At 50.6% G+C, this 19,434-nt stretch overlaps 1 protein-coding gene across 7 annotated transcripts in view; it reads right to left on the bottom strand.

Moving 5' to 3' along the window:
- cadps2 (Ca++-dependent secretion activator 2) overlaps positions 1 to 19,434 on the bottom strand; it is a 121,320-nt gene that overhangs the window by 73,954 nt on the left and 27,932 nt on the right. For all 7 annotated transcript variants that reach the window (XM_086209847.1, XM_086209846.1, XM_086209848.1 and 4 more), the window contains 4 exons: positions 9,798 to 10,130; positions 1,950 to 2,030; positions 1,345 to 1,578; positions 1,063 to 1,184 (listed from right to left, as the gene is read on the bottom strand). In XM_086209847.1, coding sequence (XP_086065973.1) covers positions 1,063 to 1,184; positions 1,345 to 1,578; positions 1,950 to 2,030; positions 9,798 to 10,130 — 770 coding nt within the window. The remainder of the gene's footprint in view (positions 1 to 1,062; positions 1,185 to 1,344; positions 1,579 to 1,949; positions 2,031 to 9,797; positions 10,131 to 19,434) is intronic.

The following is a 19,434-nucleotide window of genomic DNA, read 5'->3' as shown; positions in this document are numbered from 1 at the left end:
AGGCAGAGGAGGGGGGAGGAGGAGGCAGAGGGGGGGAGGAGGAGGCGGAGGAGGGGGGGAGGAGGCGGAGGAGGGGGAGGAGGGCGGCTGTTGCTCTCACTCTTGAAACGTGTCAAACAAATGTTTGCGTGTTCTTCTGCTTTTGATGTTTACTTTGATGTCTCTATGACGAGTGGCGCTCGTCCCTGATGACGCCCACATAACCCTGCTGGTTTCCAGGAAAAGGTTCAAGATTTGAAGATTCTGGAATTTCACAAGTGAGAGAGTTCCTGATGAGGCAAAGGCATGAATCATGAGGGGTTTCCAGGGTTTGAATGTCTGGTGTGTGTGACTCTGTCCCACCATCACGGTTACATAACCAGCTCGCCTCCTCGCCGGGGCGTAGACAGAGAAACCTCCTCGGGGCAGGAGCTCGAGGAGTCGGAGGGCCAAGTCTTCCCATCAAGCGGAGAGCACTTTCATGGTCACATTGTGGGTCAGTTCCTGCGTTACTGAGGCTTTTCAGGGCGACCTGAGAGTCCAGTTCATCCTCAAAAGCTCAAACAAACATCAGGTTATCAGAGTGAGAACTCCCCACGACGCGCGACCTGTGTGTGAACACTCGCTGGCACTCTAGCGCCTCAACGCTTGTGTTCCCATGTAGTTGTCAAGTGAATTTTAAGCGAATTGGAACTTTAACAAAAAGATGTTTCCATCATCTGGTTAGGACCAAGCAGAGTTGAGGATGTGATGCTGCCACTAGATGGAGGTAGAGGCAACACGGCTGCAACAGCAGAGGAGACGGGGAGCAGTGAGAGTGCGACAGAGCTGACCTGAAAGGCGTTTCCACCTCCTCCTGTGCACATTTACTCTTTTTCTAAGAAAATAAAACCCAAAACCACCTCAGGTAAAGTCAGAACCCTCTGAGGTGCCACTGCAGTTACATTTGCCAACAACAACAAACATTTGTGCTCAATCATTTGGATTTAGAATTTTGTTTGAAGCAAGCAGAAGCCGCATTGATCATGTGACCCACAGCAAACACATCCGACCTGTGGTAGTTGTGACAGGAGAAGAACTCACTGAGGTCTCGAGGCCTCGGCCTGGTCCGTCTGCAGCTTCTCGCCTCCCTCCACCTCCATGGTGCAGTAAACAATCCGGTTAGGAGCCACCGACTTCAGCCCCTGAACCTCCACGATCACGATCTGAAACACCAGAGGAGGCTGCATTGACTGAACTCAGCCCATTCAGGCTCAAGACCCAGCACACAAGTTTCTGGGTTATCAGATTAATGGTCCAGACTTTGAGGAGATTCAATCATGAGCTCGCATCTGGAGCTCTAAGACCAGGTTCTGAGACACAGACCTCCAGAGTGAAGGACAGCACCACGTCAGACTTGGACAAGATGTCCCCCTCGTCTCCGATGTCTAGGAAGGAGTTGTTCAGGGAGGAGCGTTTCAGCTTCTGCTTGAAGTCCGGACCCCCTTTAGAGACGGGGAGACTCTCCAGGTTGGCCATCAGCAGGTTGACAGCAGATCGCAGCTCCTCCACGTACAGAGCTTCCATGTCAGCGGAGACGAACTTCGGGGATCTTCTCTCCTGCGGGACACGCGTTCCCTCAGGGCGTTAGCGAGCAGGTTCCAACACACCAAACAAACAAGTAAAGGAGGAGGTCGACGGCGTCACGTGTTTCTGAAACGCACTCGCAAGGAGCACCATTCACCTTCACATACGTGTGAGTGACACTTCAAGGCTCCAGCAGATTTGCAGGCCTTTGTACACTGATTTCATTAAAATCATTGAATAACATCGATCACCAGTGAATAATTTGTACTTTTCACCTTGGAGGGCACGTTTTTCCATCTTCAGTCACACTGATCTCATTATACAGGGTGCATGAATCCTGCAACAATCATCAGTAAACTGCTGCATCGTGGACCAGTGAGCGGCCTGGCGTGTGTTTCTCTCACCCTGGCGATCTTCTCGGCCAGCTGCAACCTTCCGTCCAGCTCCCGGCGGATCTGAGCCGCCTGCTCGTCCACGTTGTCCAACTGTGGAGGTAAAAAAAGAAACAACAACACGAGCCGATCAGGGAGCTGCAGAATCAATAAACCCATCAAAAAGTGAAGGAGAGATTATTGACCGAGCAATCAGCAGCTGAAGGATTAAAATTAATTAGTGCATCAGGGATGACGACAGGAAGAGCCTCTCAGCCAATCACAGGACAGACAATTAAAACCGTGCTCGTCTGCTGTGGTCCGCATTGAGGTTGACGCGATTAATCGATGATTGATGACCACGTCATTAGCGAGCCGGTCGATCGTGTTCGTATTGATTTATTCATTTATAGACGTAAGTGATTTGAAATGCCAGCGATGATGGCGCCAAAAATAATTTCCTTAGAGACTCTTTGTTTACATCAGCAGCCTCTGGTGACCTGCTCCGAAGGAAACGCCGGCGCTTCAGTAAGTGACCGACTCAGGTCGTGTTTTTATCTTCCTCGTCTCTCCATCTCGTTGAGAACAAATCTCGCTCTGCTTTTGTCAGCTGCAAACGCTCTCGATAGAAACGAACATCTGAGGGTGCCGGGTGAAGGCGCTCCGGGTCCTCCGCCTCTCACCTTCACCGCCGACACACGCAGCAACCAACTACTCTTCGCCTCAACTGGGAAATCAGCGAGACTCGACAAAGACATGAAAGAGGAGTCAAACTTGAGCAAGGTTTGCTGACTGGGCAGAAAGCTGCGATGAGCTGAGGCGTCTGAAATGACAGTGTGAGATAAAACGCTTCTGATAGCCGCCGGCTGAAGAGGAGAGTGGTGTCTTCGGAGCTGATAACCGAGGAGCGCAGATAAGCTGTTTAATTCCAGCCTTTGTCAAAACGGCTGTGAGAGGATCAGTTCACAATCAGCCGTCAGTGTTTCAGAGCCGCACCGACGCAGCGGCTGAGCGGGAAACCCGGGCCGTTAAACGCTGGCTGGCACAGCTCGTGTGTCGACCTGCTCAACAGACACCGTTTTAATGACAAACCAGGAAAAAAACAAAACCTGGAGCTGAGAGCTGACAACCTGCTTCCCTCTGGGTGGAGGTCTTGATGTTGTAAGGGTCTTAAGTCCTCCAGTTCCTGCATCTCTGACCTCGCCAACGCCACCAGAAAACAAATCACGTCTCATTCTTTCACTGCCCCCCCCCCTTGAAAACCTCTGATCTGGACGGCTACAAGCAGCCACCGTAGGTTTACTCAGAAAATACAACCACAGATCCGATGGGACAAACTGGTCTGTCCTTGTTAAAGTACTGCAGTAAACCTGTCTGAGTTCAGTACACAGCTGATACGACCCTTCTGTCCTCAGCCAGTTTAAGTCAATATATTTGTACAGTTTCATCACCAAAAGGTGCCGTTTTGTTGTTTTTCAGCGCCGACGACGTTCAGAGGCTCTGGTCTCAGCGACGATGTTCCACTGTGAACAATTCAACACCTCCATATTTTCATTTTTCAGCAGATTTTAAAAGCAGTGATGTTTTCATCGTCATCAACGACCAACAGGAAAAAATCTAAACAAAGAAATCAAGGTCAGTTTTGATCTTTGACCCATAAAATGTTCAGACTTTATGCAACTGCAACTTCAAGAAAATAACAAGAAGAAGAAGAAGACAACTGGGACACCAGTCACAGTTCAGCTGCTCCGACTGGGCTTACTGGGATGTCTGGGTGTCTCTTATTTCTCCTTGCACACCCTGGTCTGGGTCCAGGAGGGGAGGGTAGGTGGCCTGGTCTGGGTCTTGGAGGGGAGGGTGGGTGGCCTGGTCTGGGTCCAGGAGGGGAGGGTGGGTGGCCTGGTCTGGGTCCAGGAGGGGAGGGTAGGTGACCTGGTCTGGGTCTTGGAGGGGAGGGTGGGTGGCCTGGTCTGGGTCCAGGAGGGGAGGGTGGGTGGCCTGGTCTGGGTCCAGGAGGGGAGGGTGGGTGGCCTGGTCTGGTTCTTCAGGTCTGTCTGTCGTATCTTAAGGTCAACGTCCGGAAAACGTCCTTCAGCTCTTTGTTGTTCAAAGCCTTCATTCAGAGAAGAGCTTTGATGTTTTCTCTTTGATGAAAGGCTGAGACCAGAGACCTGTCAGTCAGGTCAAACCGTCTACCTGCTCGCCGCTGCTCAGGGAAAAGGAAACTCGCCACGTCTGAAACCTGCACAGAGACACAAACTTCATGTTCTTGGTTCTACAGACTGAAGAACAGGGTTTCTGTCAGGAAGCGTCACCATTCAGATGTGACCTGCTGGTCAGAGGCTCAGAGGGACTTGTTGTCTTCCTTCTTGTGAGGGAGAGGAAGCAGAGAAGCTTCATCAGCCTTTATACACAGAGTACTGCAGTATCTGTACTGCGATACACAGGTTTGTACCTACAACGTATTTGTTAGATATGACATTCGTGGGAGCGTCTGTTGATTAATTTTCCTCCACTGAGAAGACAACAGATGATTAACACCTCGTCCACAATTAGACTGCATGAACTAAAATTAAAAACACACACACACACACACACACACACACACACACACACACGGGCTTTGTTGCCATGACTTCTATTTGCTGGCAGCCGTTCTTTCCAGTTTCACACATTTATTTGACAGCACGACTTTACAGAAAGCTGTTACTCAAAGTGTCCAAATGTCAGGGAGGTTTCATCCACACATCCAACCAGAGGAAACATCGCGCGGCGTGCTGGGGGGCGCCAGTACGCACTCAGAATGCGCTACAACACAAGCTGCTTCACCAGGGCAGACAGCGTTGAGCCCACATGAAGACGTGAAAAATCCCAACAGCGAGCGTTGACACGCCCACCCGCAACCATGTGACACGTCCTTGAGAATAACTGACTTGAAACAAACGGCATCTGCTGGATGAGAAGTCCATGCGTCTTACGTGGGCCTTTGAAGTGTCACAACATCTAAACCGTGACCCTGGGACACAAACCAAAACCTGGATTGTATTAACGGTTCCATCCTGAGGGGAGAAGCTGGAACAGACATCCATCCAGGGTCCCCTTCTTGCTGGGGGGCCACAGCGATGAGCACTGCACCACCGTGACGCCTGAACAGAGACGTCCAGATGCTAACCCTCATCCTGCCTCATCTTCAGCTCCTCCAGGAACCACGACTCTTTACTCAGGAGGTCCTGCTGTCCTGGTTATGATCCACCGAGGGAGACCCTCTCCTTCTGGATCAAAGTTGCACTGCGTGAGGAACGAGATGTAAAGGTCCTGCTGATGAGAGTGAGAGGAGAAAAGGGCGCAGGAGGCGGTTCGGTTGCTGGGGGCAGAGCAGCAGCCTGCGGCGGCGACGGTTAATTAATTAGAGCTTCATCTATCGGCCCCCTAAAACGGACGAGACAACAACGCAGCAGAATCAATGGAGCCCTTCACAGCTGAGCGGACAACGGATGCAGGCTAAAACATCCAGGGATGAAGAACCGAACCGAGGCACAGAGTTCTGGACCGCAGCGGGGCCGCTCAGCTGTCTGATGAACAAGCATGTGGGCATGGCCGCCATCTTTGTTCTGGCTGATGCTGGCAAATTGATGCAGATACACAAGACGAGTGTGTGTGTGTGTGTGTGTGTGTGTGTGTGTGTGTGTGTGTGTGTGTGTGTGTTCAACACCGGGACTTTAGGAAAAAGAGAAGAGGTCAAGTGGAGGCCCAGTGGGCTCTGTGGACTGACCCGTGAGGGGTTGCGTGCAGCTCCTCTTTGGGACTACGGTTCTAACGTCGCTGTTTTGCTAACCCTGGTTGTAACGTCACTGTTTTGCTAACCCTGGTTGTAACGTCGCTGTTTTGCTAACCCTGGTTGTAACGTCGCTGTTTTGCTAACCCTGGTTGTAACGTCGCTGTTTTGCTAACCCTGGCACATTTGCACTGGTCCACCTGCTGACATGTTCAACGCGTGCGGTCAGAAACTGCAGACACTGCAAACACAACTCGCAGTCTTTGAGGAGCAGCAGCCGGATGTAAATGAGGATTTGGATGAGGCGCCGGTAAATTCAGGAAACGGAATAACCGGAGACGCAGCTGGGAAGGAGGTCGTTCCCAGCGTCTGACAGAGTGGTAAAGTCGTGGCTGTGCAGGAGGGAGAGAGTCGTGAAAACAGACCAATCAAAGGCTTCCCAGCAGCGGCAGCAGCTCATAAAGCACCACTGTGGTCTGGAGCCGGTGGGATGTGGGAGTGAGACCTGCCTCATCACCACCTGATGCAGAGGCAGTGGGGGGGGGGGGGGGGGGACGTAAGCCTGTAGTTTACGCCTGTGAGATCGGTGATTGAGCACTGCTTTCATAAGGGAACACTGAGACCTGATCTGTGACGTGAGGCGTCGACAGCATCGCCTGCTCTGTGCTCAAGCACCTCAACAGCTGCTGCCAGGCCGATGTGGGGTTTTCTGCTTTTGGGTTTCATGACAACGTTGATTAGCTGGGATTTAGTTTGTATGCAGCATCCGGAGTGAGCGCCTGTGTTACCTGAAGTCTGCCTGAAAGGTTCTAGTATTTACTCAGGGCTTAGTATTTCTGTATCCTTGCTCTATATGTGAGACGATACAGGATATTTGAACTAAAAACCTCCTCCCTATCATAGCAACAACAGAAACCCCCTCTTGATATAATACTTCAAGGAAACAGTATACTATCACTCTAGATACTACAGGAGAACTTTGACACGCCATCAAAGCAGCGCAGTGACTAAACCTCAGTAGGAGAAACCTTCGTTTGCTTGAGGCCTGGAAACAAGTAACTATTAATTTAGTCTTTGAAATTAAAGCAATACTTCACCCAAGAAGTTTATTTTACCTTCCAACTCCTCACTGATAGGAATATTGAGCTCAATGAGGTGTTTTTTTCCTCCTGCATGACTTCTTTGGGACTCCTGAATGCAGGAAGAACCAGCCACGTATATTTAGCTTGAGGCTAACGGAGACAGCTAACAACAGCTGAAGGTCCAGGTCATCGTCTGGTATAATCCATGTCTCTACCAACACACTGGAAAGGTTTCATCTGAGAAAAGTCACATTTTAGAAACCTCAATTTGTTCCAGGCCTTAAAAATAACTTAGCTGAGTTTAGCTTAGCTTTGAAAACCAGCAGCTTTGAAAGCTTTAGTTTAGCTTAGCTTTGAAAGTAACACCTCCAGACCCAGCAACAAGAGGACTCTCTTACCGACGCTCACTGTGCTGCCTCAGAGATGCTGACATGTCACTGATCTCTCTGAATTCTCGACTGAGGTCTGGACTTTGGGGGCTTTGGCTTTTGCTTGAATTGTAATTCTGGGATGATTTAGTCCAAATGCAGGCGCTTGCCTTTTTTTTCCGGCTCCAGATTGAAGCCCAGGTGATGCAGGTTAAACTGAGTTAAAGTGAACCGTCTCCGCTGGCTGTAATTTCTCTCTTCTTCTCCGTCTTTTGTCAGTCTCGTTTCTATTCTCGCCTCTAATGAAGCAGGACAATAATAGAATCCTTCCTGGCAACAGGCACGTTCAGGATTATCCAGGAGAAAGACGGTGCCTCAGCGGGCTGAGAAGTGATCTGCAAAGGGAAGCTATTTATGCTCAGATCCAGTCAGAGAAAAATAATCAGCAGAGGAGAATCAGGGAGGATAAGCGAGGCAGGGCGCTTCACAATCATCCTCCGTAGTCAGAGAACGTGAAGACTTGTGGACACGTCTTAAGCCTCTCCTGAAAAGCATCATCGTAACGTCTCCATCTTCTCTCTTCCCTGCAGTCGTATTCATTCACACATCAGTCAGGGATTTTGAGATCTCTGTCTTGATGAGAACAGAGCGCGCACACAAAGGAATCCCAGCGATGTGACGGGAAGGAACCTCACAGCGACCCTGGACGACGTAAACCCACCCAGAGCTCTCGACCTCGTGGACGAATCTCACACAACTCACCACGCTCACACATTTGTGTCACTGCACTAGCGCCTCCTCTGGCCAGTCGAGGGATCTGTTCTGGGAGGTCGCGTGGTGCTCCGTGGTAGGGCGGCACGGTAAACATCGTTCATCGTGATGTGCACATGTGCAACAGTTGGATGTGTGATGTCAGAGGTGACATCAACAAGTCACACTGCAAGGCTACTTGTCAGAACACTCGCGGATCCGTTCAGGGTTCTTGGGTGTGGCTCCCATGCGGGCTCTGCGAGGGTCTGTCCTGAGCGCTTCTTCAACTTCGCCTGGTCCACCTGGAGCTGCTGGGCTGAGAAACACTGGTGTGTTGAGCCTGGGGAGCTGAGGGTTAGGAGGACGCACACCTCCTGCTGAACCGTCGCCTGGATGTTACATTCACATCTTTTCGAAGTTTCCCCGAAAGCATTTTGCTGCTTTTAGTAATCATCAGAATCAGAAAACCAGGGAAAGAGTTTGGAATCAGCCTTCACCAACAGCTGCACGCAGCCTCCAACCAGCAGAGCTGAGAGGAAACATCGGCGGTGATAAATAAACCACGCGTAAGGAGCTCGCCTCGCCACTGCCGGTTCTCCTGACAGCAGCAAGGTAGCAGCACGGGGGCTCTAACTCAGACTTATGGCCGTCCGAAGCAAACACAAGCGTGCTACACAATGAGCAGCATCCATCTCCTGGACGACTGCTGCTGTCAGGTTTCTCCGGTGTGAACCCTCCTGGCTCACTCTAAATCTGGAGGCTGGAGTGGAGGAAAGCGTCCTCTCATGTCTGACGCTCTCCCTGCACACGCAGATGGACGGTTTAATCTGTTCAGACCCACAGTCAGCTGCAACGGGTAAAAAGTTTGGTTCAGCTACCATCTGATGACAGACCTTCATGACACACAACAAATCTGCTACTAATGAGACGGATTGTTACCATAGAAACCACCAGACTTCATGTTCTAAGTAGAATTTGGCTTCATAACTTTAAAAGCACTCTAATTGTGAGGCCTCCTCCAGCGAACTGAAGAAGCCTGTCGGATGGGAGGAGGAACGTCTTCAAGGAACCTGAACCGGTCAAAGTGACCAGGACTCAATCGCAATCTAAGGAGAAACCAGGGCCCGGATGAGTGAGAATCCAGGGGAGCTAACAGCTCAGGGACGCTGCTGCTTGCAGCTGAATGCTATTATTTTTGCCAGTTAGCACTAAATGCCACATACAGCTGAGACGGATGAGGTCGTCATGAGTGCTGCAACAAACATGCAGCCAAGCCTGCTTGAGAGGCTTTAATTTGCTTTACGGGCACATTTGTCCGATGAAGCAAAGACTGGTAGGTTTTACTGTCACAAAACGATGGATTCACTGAGCTCCACTCTCAGATTTGAGGAAGTGTCTGATCTCACACAACAGGACTTGATTGGAAGAGGAAGATGCTGTAACAGCAGCTGGAAACGTGAGACCGATGACCTCATCATCAGCCGGCTGGTGATACCGTCTTCCCTGCACGTTGGCAGGAGACTTTGTCAGCAGCAGATCGAGAACAAACACACTCCTCTTGCTTGTGACAGCTGCCCCTTTCAGCCCTCGTGAAGGCTCACAACCTTCAGAATTTCACATTTACAGTTTAAACACAACCTCTCTGAGAACCTTTTATAACTCAACAATTTTAGGAGCAGAAAACGGCCACGGATGACCATGAAAGCAGAAGGCGAATAATACACTCCAGAGCCTGCGACAGAATCTCAACACACTTCTGGTGAACCCCAAACTGCACTGGATCACCAAACGGTTGGTGGCTGTTAAAGTGAGATACTGGAGAACCTACAGCTGAAGCATGAGGGTCACCGCCGCTCAGGTTGCTGTCAGACTTCTACCAACAGGTATTCAGTTGTACCTCCCTCACCTGGCAGGCGTTGTACAGCAGCTGGTGCTCAAACTTGCGGATGCCGAGGATCTGCTGGAACATTTCGTAGAGCTGCTCCTTGCTGAGGATGAGCTCGGACACGGCGCTCAGGTGAGCTCGCTGAGGTTGACGCCGCATGTCCTCGTCACCCCTGTAGATGGCGTCGTACTTGGCGATCCAGGAACTCAGCACGGTTTCTTTGCTCAGGCCATCGATCTCTGGAAGGCTGCGGACGCGACGCTCAATGTTCTTCTTGAAGACCTCGCGGAAGTCGCTGGCGGAGCAGCCGCCGCTCTGCACCATCCTGGATACCCGCTCACTCTTCAGGAAGCCCTGGCCACCACAGGAAAAACACACTCATGTTAGCACTTTCATCCCCGACCGAGCTCGCTCAGGTGAGGGTACCACAACTGGAAATGCCTCCAATACAGCCAGGGGGGAACAATGCAGGATTGTGGGAGGTGAGAATGCAAGTTTACACACGACTCTGGCAGAACTCGACTTATTGAGTTGTGTTTGGTACGGAGGAAGAGAAGAACGTCTCCAGGACAGCACAGCGAGCAGAAGCAAATGCTCAAAGATGAAAACCTGCAAATTAACCCAGAGACACCGGCCCTGCTGCTCCGCACACGTGGGTCCTCTCATTTTAATGGATCTCGCAGCAGAAACCCTGACAAAAAAAGTCAAAGTCAAACCTGGATCCACTTTCACCACATCAACGCAAAGTCGTCCAGGAAATGAGCCTCTGAGGGGGGGAACCCTCCAACCATCCACAACACGACCCAGCGGGCGGAGGAGCTGGAAAAGCTGGCTGAGATCCTGGTTCCTATTTCTTTTTCTCACTTGTTTCCGTAGCAACACACATATCATATGAGGTAAAAGATTAAATGAATTGACTTTCATGTTGTCCTTGATATCACGGTTTTCAAACACCAGGGGAAACCAAGACAAATGAACGTCTTTGTACTGAACACTGAGGATGTGCTGGCCAGCGCTGCAGCTGTCGTTCTGCTACTCGTCTGGACTGGAAGGTTCGCCTGGGTGAGCGGACGCCATTCAGAAGCAAGTCATTGGGACATTAAAGACAGAAGGACACTGCAGGAAACTCCACAGCCAGATCAACACAGTGACAAAGGCCCAATCAAGTTCATCAAGCTCCAAACCCTGGTTAGAAACACTGGGACAACTTCTCAAATCCCCAGAACCCACGTGGAATAATTGCCCTGCGTCTGAACTCCGCCTGACATTTCCACTGAAATCATCAAACTCGGTACAAAGCGGCAGCTCGGGCCTCCGCAAAAGAGTTAAAAGCTCTGCTTCATTCACATTCTGAGGTTTTGGCAAGAAGTCTTTGTCGCGAGTGACTCTCGCTGAGTCTGACAGAAGAATAAGTGGCTCGGATTGAAGCAGCTGCCGCTCTAGAAAATTAAATGGTCTCTCAGCTGGTTGCTTCACCTCTTCCTGTTCGTCTCCCAGAGACGACGAATAGAACATCAGCGAGAAAATGATTCATCAAACGGAGGCAGTGAGCTCAGAGAGCAGCCGAGGAGGACGGTGTCAGGAGACAGAACACGATGACGTCAAAATGAGCAAGAATGCAACACAGTCGCCTTCCACATCGGATAAGCTGCCATTCCTGCGCCACATTCCTTCACCGCCACACATCCCTCCTCCCTTCTGATGGTTTTATTTGGACCCTGAGCCCTGCGTTGCACTCATGAGCGAAAATGAATTTGCCTCATGCGTTTGTACACAAAGTTACTGAAGAACAGAGCTAGAAAGTCCACGAGGTACAAATCTGGTTACAAAAACACTTAAAATGTCTTTAATCTTGAGTTGTAACGAACCCCCGAGCTCCCAGCTCACTCCCCTGCTCACTCCCTGCTCCCTCCCTGCTCACTCCCCTGCTCCCTCCCTGCTCACTCCCCTGCTCACTCCCTGCTCCCTCCCTGCTCACTCCCTGCTCGCTCCCTGCTCACTCCCTGCTCCCTCCCTGCTCACTCCCAGCGTCTTTGTCTGTGGCGATTCACTTCTTTAACCTTCGTTGGACATCTTTTCCTCTTCCGTTGTACCTTTTAGCAAGCGATGACCCACATTCAAATGCATTAGCGCCACCTGCTGCCATTTTGAAGACTTCATCTGCCCCCGACTAGAAAACCCTGGTCCGTTTCTCGTGGCGAGACAGCTTCTCCCTTGCAGTTGGCCTGATGTCACCAGCATGTGTTGCTCACAACAAATACAAGCTGTCACGAGAAAACACGCAGATTAAAACTTTGAAAACAGAAGTGATGTAGGTGTTTATTTGCCCATGGAGCCAGAGAGCGAGACCTGATCCGTGTGTGTGTGTGTGTGTGTGTGTGATCTAACAACATTTTAAGTCGGCGTTCTGTTCACTTAATGGAGGCTCGTTGAGTTGAGTGCTACACAAATATGACTTGAGCTAATTAACAAACATTAAAATGCAGAAGGCTTTTTTAGCGGTGAGATGAAGACGTCAGACTGCGAGCAGCTCCTGCCACGTGAGCCAGCGACAGGAACGCCGTGATCCTCTCAGGAAAAAACCCACCTGATCCCATTAGTTCCTGTAAAGGAGTGAAAGCATGACATGACTAAGAACATGTGATGCCATGGAAACAGGAGGCACACGACTGCACCTGAAAGATGGAATCTCGCCGTTTCATGTCCCCCTCAAAAACGCGTGTTACTGGGATCATCAAACTGTTGAGGGTTCACACGCGAGCGTTTGTTGCCTCGGGGAGGCGGTTCAAGTCAAAACACACCCCATGTTCATGCCAGTCACGCTGTCTCACCAACCCTCCTGGACACAGTGACAGAGGAACCCTCCCTCTGGAGGACGGGTCGTCGTCGATCAGCGACCGGGTCATCAGTCTACCTTCCATTTGGGAAGTTCGTGTGCTCAGTTTTTCAAACTTGTTGTGTTCGGTGATTCGTCTTTGCTGCTCTTTTGTAAACAGTTTTTTCACATTTGCAAGTTTTCAAGACCAGAAGGAAACGCTGATCGTGGCTCCTGACGTGAGTACTGCAGGTTTGGTCCCACGCTGGTCGCGGCGGAGCAATCGGGTCAAAATCTGGCTGAGCTGTTGTCCAACCCCGCCAGTAAAGACCCGCATGGATGGATTCCAGCAACTGACTAAGACCTAAAACAATACGCCTTCGGGGAGGGGGCGTGACCAGCTCTGTTGTGCCCTGGCGGTAGGCGATGCCACTGCACGTGTGAACACCACCAGTTGGTGACGAGCTACTGAAGCTACAAGACAAACAACACGCAACAACAAAAGCAGCGGAGCTGAGGAGGATCAACAAGGACATAAAAGCAAAGCAGCAGAGAAAACAAATATGTTGTTTTGGAGGAAATCAGCAGAGAGATTTGAAATCGTTTGGGGAGGCGCCGAGAGACGGCGAGGAGAGCGTCCTCTTCATGGTGATAAATGGAAACGGGCAAATGTTAAGTGGATGAAGTGGGAGATGACGGATGCAGCTGCCACTAAGAGGAGCAGCAGCTAATCTGCGTCACTCACTACAAACGGCCCTGAGTAGCAGGAAAGACATTTACCGCCTCCCGCTGAAGGAGAGGACGCAGAGCGGCCCAAACTATAAAGTGATACGAACGACAACAACGAGGAAACAGACGCAGAGAATTTAGCGACCATGACTGCGTAATGAGGCCTGAGTGGTTTCTGGCGTATTTAGCTGTCCAGGTGGGGCAAGACAATTTGTTCAACATTAGATCCATGTTGAGCCTCTTAATCCTGCAAACAGCCACTGAAATAAGAACCAGCGAGCAAATAAAACGGCTCCAACATAGTGTCAATGTGGAGTAGTTTCATTTGTGGCCACCAGGGGGCAGTAAAGGCAACTAGTTAATGACACTGACCTACTATGAAATCCATGTAAATTCCATCCATCCCTCCATGTTCCCCCTCTCCCCCTGTTCAGAGTGGTGGGGGTGGAGCCTATCCCAGCAGCCTTCCCCCTGGACAGGTCACCAGTCCATCAGGGCCAACACATAGAGACAGACAACCATTGGCTCTCCCAGCCACGCCTACGGTCAATTTAGAGTCTGGATTAACCTGGTCCCTCTTGATGTCTTTGGACTGTGGAGGAAGCTGGAGTACCAGAGAGAACCCAGCAGGAACAGGGAGAACATGGAGACTCACCCAGAAAGACCCCGTGCTGCAGCCGGGGCTCCACCCACAACCTTCTTGCTGGGGGCCACAGGGAGGACCACTGCTCCACCGGGCCGCCCTTGCATGGATGTGAATATTCTTATATTAACCAGATTAAGGAAACGACAAAACTAACCATGATGTAATCAATGAATCGCCGTTTTATCCTCATCAAGAAATTAAACAAACTCTAAATTGTGACCCAGACACTGATGTTCTTTGAGTTCACAAACGGACGTTCTTGGACACTTTTGCTGTTGTTTGCCATTCGTCTCCATTAGCTTCAAGCTAACTGAGGACTGAGATTACAGCTGGATGAAGGAGACGTGGATTAAACCTGACAATGCAGAACACCTATTGGTAATTACATGTAAAACAGAGAATCAAAAGCGTGTGTAAATGGTCTCAATTTTATAGAGCGCTTTTCTACCTTAGCGGCACTCAAAGCTCTTTACAGTGTCGTCTCATTCACCCGTTCACACACACACTCACACACTGATGGTGGAGCTGCCATGCAAGGCGCCAACCTACTCATCAGGAGCAATTATGGATTCAGTATCTTGCTCAAGGACACTTTGACATGGTCACCGGGGTCCAGGATCGAACCAGCGACCCTTTGGTTGCTAGACGGCCCCTCTACCCCTGAGCCATGCCGCCCACGTGTGTGTGTAACTGCTCCCAGGTAGACGTGTATAAAGGTCACTCCCTTCTTGGTAGCTTCCTGCCAGCCTGTTGGAGGTGTGGACCCCCGTCCTGCCGCTTCTCTCCTCTCAGATCGATGATGTCACCACCCGACACACAGCGACTCCACACTGGCCTCTCATTACTCACCAGGATGGAGGTCCGCCTGCAGTCCTCCCAAACTGACCCTGGTGGTCTATGACCAGCCAACGCTAACAAGTTCTCTGGAACCTCACACCATGTTCAGAACCCGGGTCACTGGTGTTTCCTGGGTAATTCATGGAGGCGACCAAATCTCCCAGTGTATCGGTGCGGCGGCAGCCTGCCTCTCTCCGGGTTCCATAGGCTCCCCTCCATTCAGCCCGGCGACGCAAATGTCAGCCATTATTACTAATGAATCGATCAGCAGGAGGCTTCTCCCCTCCCTGCTGCTCCATTTAATTGGGGCTTTAAAATTCCACTAAATTATTTACACACCAGCAGAGCACCAGGCTGGGAGTCAGGAGATTAAAGACACAGATGACGAGTGTCGGCAGGAGGACGGTGGCACTCGGCAACAAGTAGTCAGACCGAGACACGGCAGCTGCAGCTCATCAGGTTGTTTAGCTGACGTCTAATGAAGGCCTGGTTTGTTCGGACCAGCAGTGAAACAACGGAGTGAAAAGCAGCGAGCGCGTCTCATTATCGCCGCGTGTTTTGTGGGGTTTTCATCCGCCGGCGGAGCCTGACTGATGCTGCATCACACACAAACGCCAAACCTGCGACCACGCGGAGAAGAAGGCCGCACATGTTCCTTCCGTGGCTCGACAGATCAGCGGCTTCTTCTGTTTCTGTGAGCCTTCATCAGCACAGCTGGAAGGTGTCTGGAACCCATTAGATTAGACGTGTCTGCTGCGGTCACAGCATCACTCACGCTTTCTTTTAAGTCCTCTGCTGTTAGCGGGAAGCGACCGAGGACCACGGCCACGTTCCTCATGCATAAAACATTTTCTGGCTCAATACTGAAATGCATCAATCGCCGGCTGTTAGTCGTAGGGATCCTGATGCCGCCATCCAGCTCAATAAAGACCTTTGGAATCCAGGAAGAGTGAGGAACCGAACATTCACTTGAGCCATAAAACTCCAAATTTAAATTCGAGGTGAAGCCACAGAAACGTGCTTTTTGACGGAAGGGTGATCAAGATTCAACTTTTACTTTACATCAACTGTAGTTTTTGTTCGGTGTTGCCGCACTGATCCTTCTTTGGTCCAGGTGTGTAAAGCGGGAGAGGCGTGGGGTGAAGCCCTGGCCTGACGCTACACAGAGGAACCTCGACTCCTCAGTGTTGGCTTTCATGGAGGCTGTGTGACATCGTTTGAGTCTGAAACCTCTGCCAGCTGAACCGAGTTTGTACTAAAATCCAATTAGTTCACCTGATGATTTTCAGATTGAAGGATCAAGCGTCGATTTCTCTGCCGCAAGCCAAGCTGCACAATCACTCTGAACGTCAGTCCCATTTCTCCCTTCAAATTGCAAATGTCACAGATGAACCGTGAAGTAGCTGCGTTATGAAAGTCATCAGTCTGTGCAGGGAACTCAAAGACCACCGAGGAGGATCAGAGCCGTGACCACAACAGAGGAAACAGATGGTTGGAGTGACAGCGCCGGTTTGTTAGGAGCACCTCCAGGACCCACAACCGCTCTCCCTGATGCTCCTCTCTGTCTGAGCTGTGCAGGGATTGGGAGCGTGGCGGTAAAATGCTGCCATGACACAGCGTGTTCTCCCTCTCTCTCTCACACACACACACACACACACACACACGTAAAAAAGAAGCCAGAATGTTAATGAAGTCACATATCCATTGTGTGATGTTTCCCAAACCACTAAAACTGCGACCATCCATTTTCTATACTGCATATCCATTAAAGGTCGCGGGGGTTGGGGTGGAGCCTATCCCAGCTGACACTGGGCGAGAGGCGGGGTTCACCCTGGACGGGTCACCAGTCCGTCGCAGGGCCATCAGCAGCAAGTGGCGGTTCAGTAGCTCGCTCAAGGACACTTGGACATGGTCACCGGGAGAAGTGGGGATCGAACCAGCAACCTTTCGGTTGCTAGACGGCCAGCCACTCTACCTCTCCCGCCATGCATTATTAGTGTTGAATCAGAACCAGTATTGTATTAGTACAGATACTCGTATATTGTGCTCCAGTATTTTATTTTGCGGTAGGTGCTAGGTATCGTCCTTGGCTGTATTTCACTATTAATTGGTAGCCCGTTAGCTTGTCTTTGCTAGCATTTCCACAGTCCATCCAAAACCTGTGGATAAAGTTTGATTTTGATTTCTATTTGTTCTCAGAATGTTCCTCTGACATTTGTTGTGGGCCCACAATGGAGTCAGTTTCACATAAATAACATTTATCAACATGTGATCCATCCGGGACACTCCGACCTTCACCGCCCCGTCAGACGTGAAGAGAAAATTGCAAGCGAGTCCTTGAGGAGAGGTTTTCAGACATCGAGGCCCAACACTGGCAGACATGTTCGTAGACGAGTCTCTCTCTCTCTCTCCTGTTTAACACCAGAGGAACAAATGAGTCAAAGACGGAGGCAATAAAGCCGTGAGCACAGTTAAATGAAATGCCAGGAAAGATTTGTGGCTTCTATCTGATCCATATTTCATTAAAGATGCTGCCGGACAAACGAGACGCAGCACCGATGAACCCCTTACTCATCGGCACAGGAGCAGAATCCTTCTCACTGAGGGAAAGATGAGCGTTCACAGAGGAACCGGGGATTAACTCAAGCTGCTGGTGACGTGTGTCTGATCGACTCGTCAGCTGCGTGTCCGAGTGTTCTGGTGCCAAAGCCCCGGATCTCCCCTCAGACTCAGCAGAGAGACGTCAGCCAGCCCGGCGCTGCCGCCAAAATAATCCACCAAATACATTTTTAAAGAAAACAAACTCCTCACAGTTGTTGTTTAAGATAAAGTTGATGAACAAAACGTCCTCAGACCTAAAAGACAGAACTGACTGGTTTCTTTCATGACACAGACGGCGTTAGATACCAACACGACGAGGCTCGTTGTTCGCCGTTGCTTGGTTGTCATGGTAACAGATAACCAGAGAGGGCAGTTGGCAGCCTCCTGCTCCTGAGGATTCAAGGCTGCTTCAGAAACACATGGCGCTCCAGTCAGACGCAGCTCTTAGGATCAGGAATGTTAGTTCGTTACCATGTTGTATTTTTTTCGTTTCAAGACTGCGGATGGAAATGAGCAGCGCATCTGCCCCCGGGTGCAGCGCAGCAGCGCATCTGCCCCCGGGTGCAGCGCAGCAGCGCATCTGCCCCCGGGTGCAGCGCAGCAGCGCATCTGCCCCCGGGTGCAGCGCAGCAGCGCATCTGCCCCCGGGTGCAGCGCAGCAGCGCATCTTCCCTCATTTTTATAAGACGATGATGTTCTTCTACCAGCTCCCTGAACTAATAAACCCTAAACACATTCTAGCAAAGGCTGTAGGAGCTGATGAGCGTCGCACGGCGGTTTTCCTCACGTCGCTGAGAGGAGGTCGCAGGAGGACCACATGGCATGACATCAGCCATGATGTCATCAGGCTGCGCTGCTGGTCGGAACTCAAACTTTTGTTTCAACAGGGACTCAAACCCTTAACCCACGGCGGTGGAGTACAGCAGCTCATCTCCGTAACGCGGCTCCTTCTGAAATGACCTTTGATGCCTCTTGCAAGTCCAGACCGTTGATTCCACTTTGAAGTGGGTCTTTGTGACGGAGTTCAAGTTACTCCGCAAACATCTGAACGTGTTAAAAAAACAACAACTTTCCGCCATTTTAAAGTAAAAGCTGTGAGGAGCTCACTGGTCAGGTGAGACTTCATCACGGGGGGCCGGCTGTCGTCATGTGATCCCAGCCAGCGATCAAGGAGAGACTGGATCAGATTATGCCTGCCAGTCTTGATCTACTCCCTGAGTCTCCGCAAGAACTGCAGTGTGAGTCCAACGACCCAGAATACTATCAGCAGTACTGTAATACTGAGGTGTTCTACAGGTCCGGAGGTTCGACTCGGTCCTGAGTTTCTCCCGATGGGCCGAGCAGCACCGTACACGGCAGCTCTGCTGCTGTTTAACTTACAGGAAATACTGCAGAGCCTATTAAGATGGGTTTAAGCAGAAAAGTACCTCATAAATGCCGCCAGTTTCTTGCGTATTAAAACTGTATGAAAGTTAATTCCTCTCAGGGGAAAACGACTGTAGAGGCGTGAGTGGAACGCAGCTGATCAGGAGCCTGTGGCGCTAATCACAGCCAGGATATGAGGACCTCCGAATGTGAGAGACGGGGGAGAGCAAGAAAAACAACTTTAAATGACAGTCCAGGAGCGATGCTATAGAGAAAGAATAAAAATAAATGAAAGAGTGAGAACGTATTTTTACATTTCAGCTTCCGTCCTGAGAGACACTGGTGATGTCGGACGCCAAACAGCGCGGCAGCTGTTCGACTCCAGGCCTCCAGGCTCATAACGCAGGAAGGAATTGACGTGCTTTGGCACAGCAAAGCTTATTATCCCCCCGTGGACTCTGGACAGGCGACTTCAGAGCATCGTGATGTCACAACGAAGCGCTCGTCTTGGTTCCTGGCGTCTGTCGCTCTCTGTTTCTGCCTGTTGGAAGGAAGTCCTCGACTGCTGCCGCCGCAGACGTGCTGCTTGGTGGGGGGTTGTTGGGTCTCTTAAACTACGCCTGTTATTACAAATGAAACCGATTTGACTGATTTCAGACTCGTTC

This window comes from Aulostomus chinensis, chromosome 7 (assembly GCF_037954235.1).
Source record: "Aulostomus chinensis isolate RoL2024-O1b breed Wild chromosome 7, RoL_Achi_v1.0, whole genome shotgun sequence".
In the NCBI taxonomy this organism is placed as follows: Eukaryota; Metazoa; Chordata; class Actinopteri; order Syngnathiformes; family Aulostomidae; genus Aulostomus; species Aulostomus chinensis.
The sequence above is the reverse complement of the archived record's forward strand: the minus strand, read 5'-3'. Positions and strand labels throughout refer to the sequence as shown.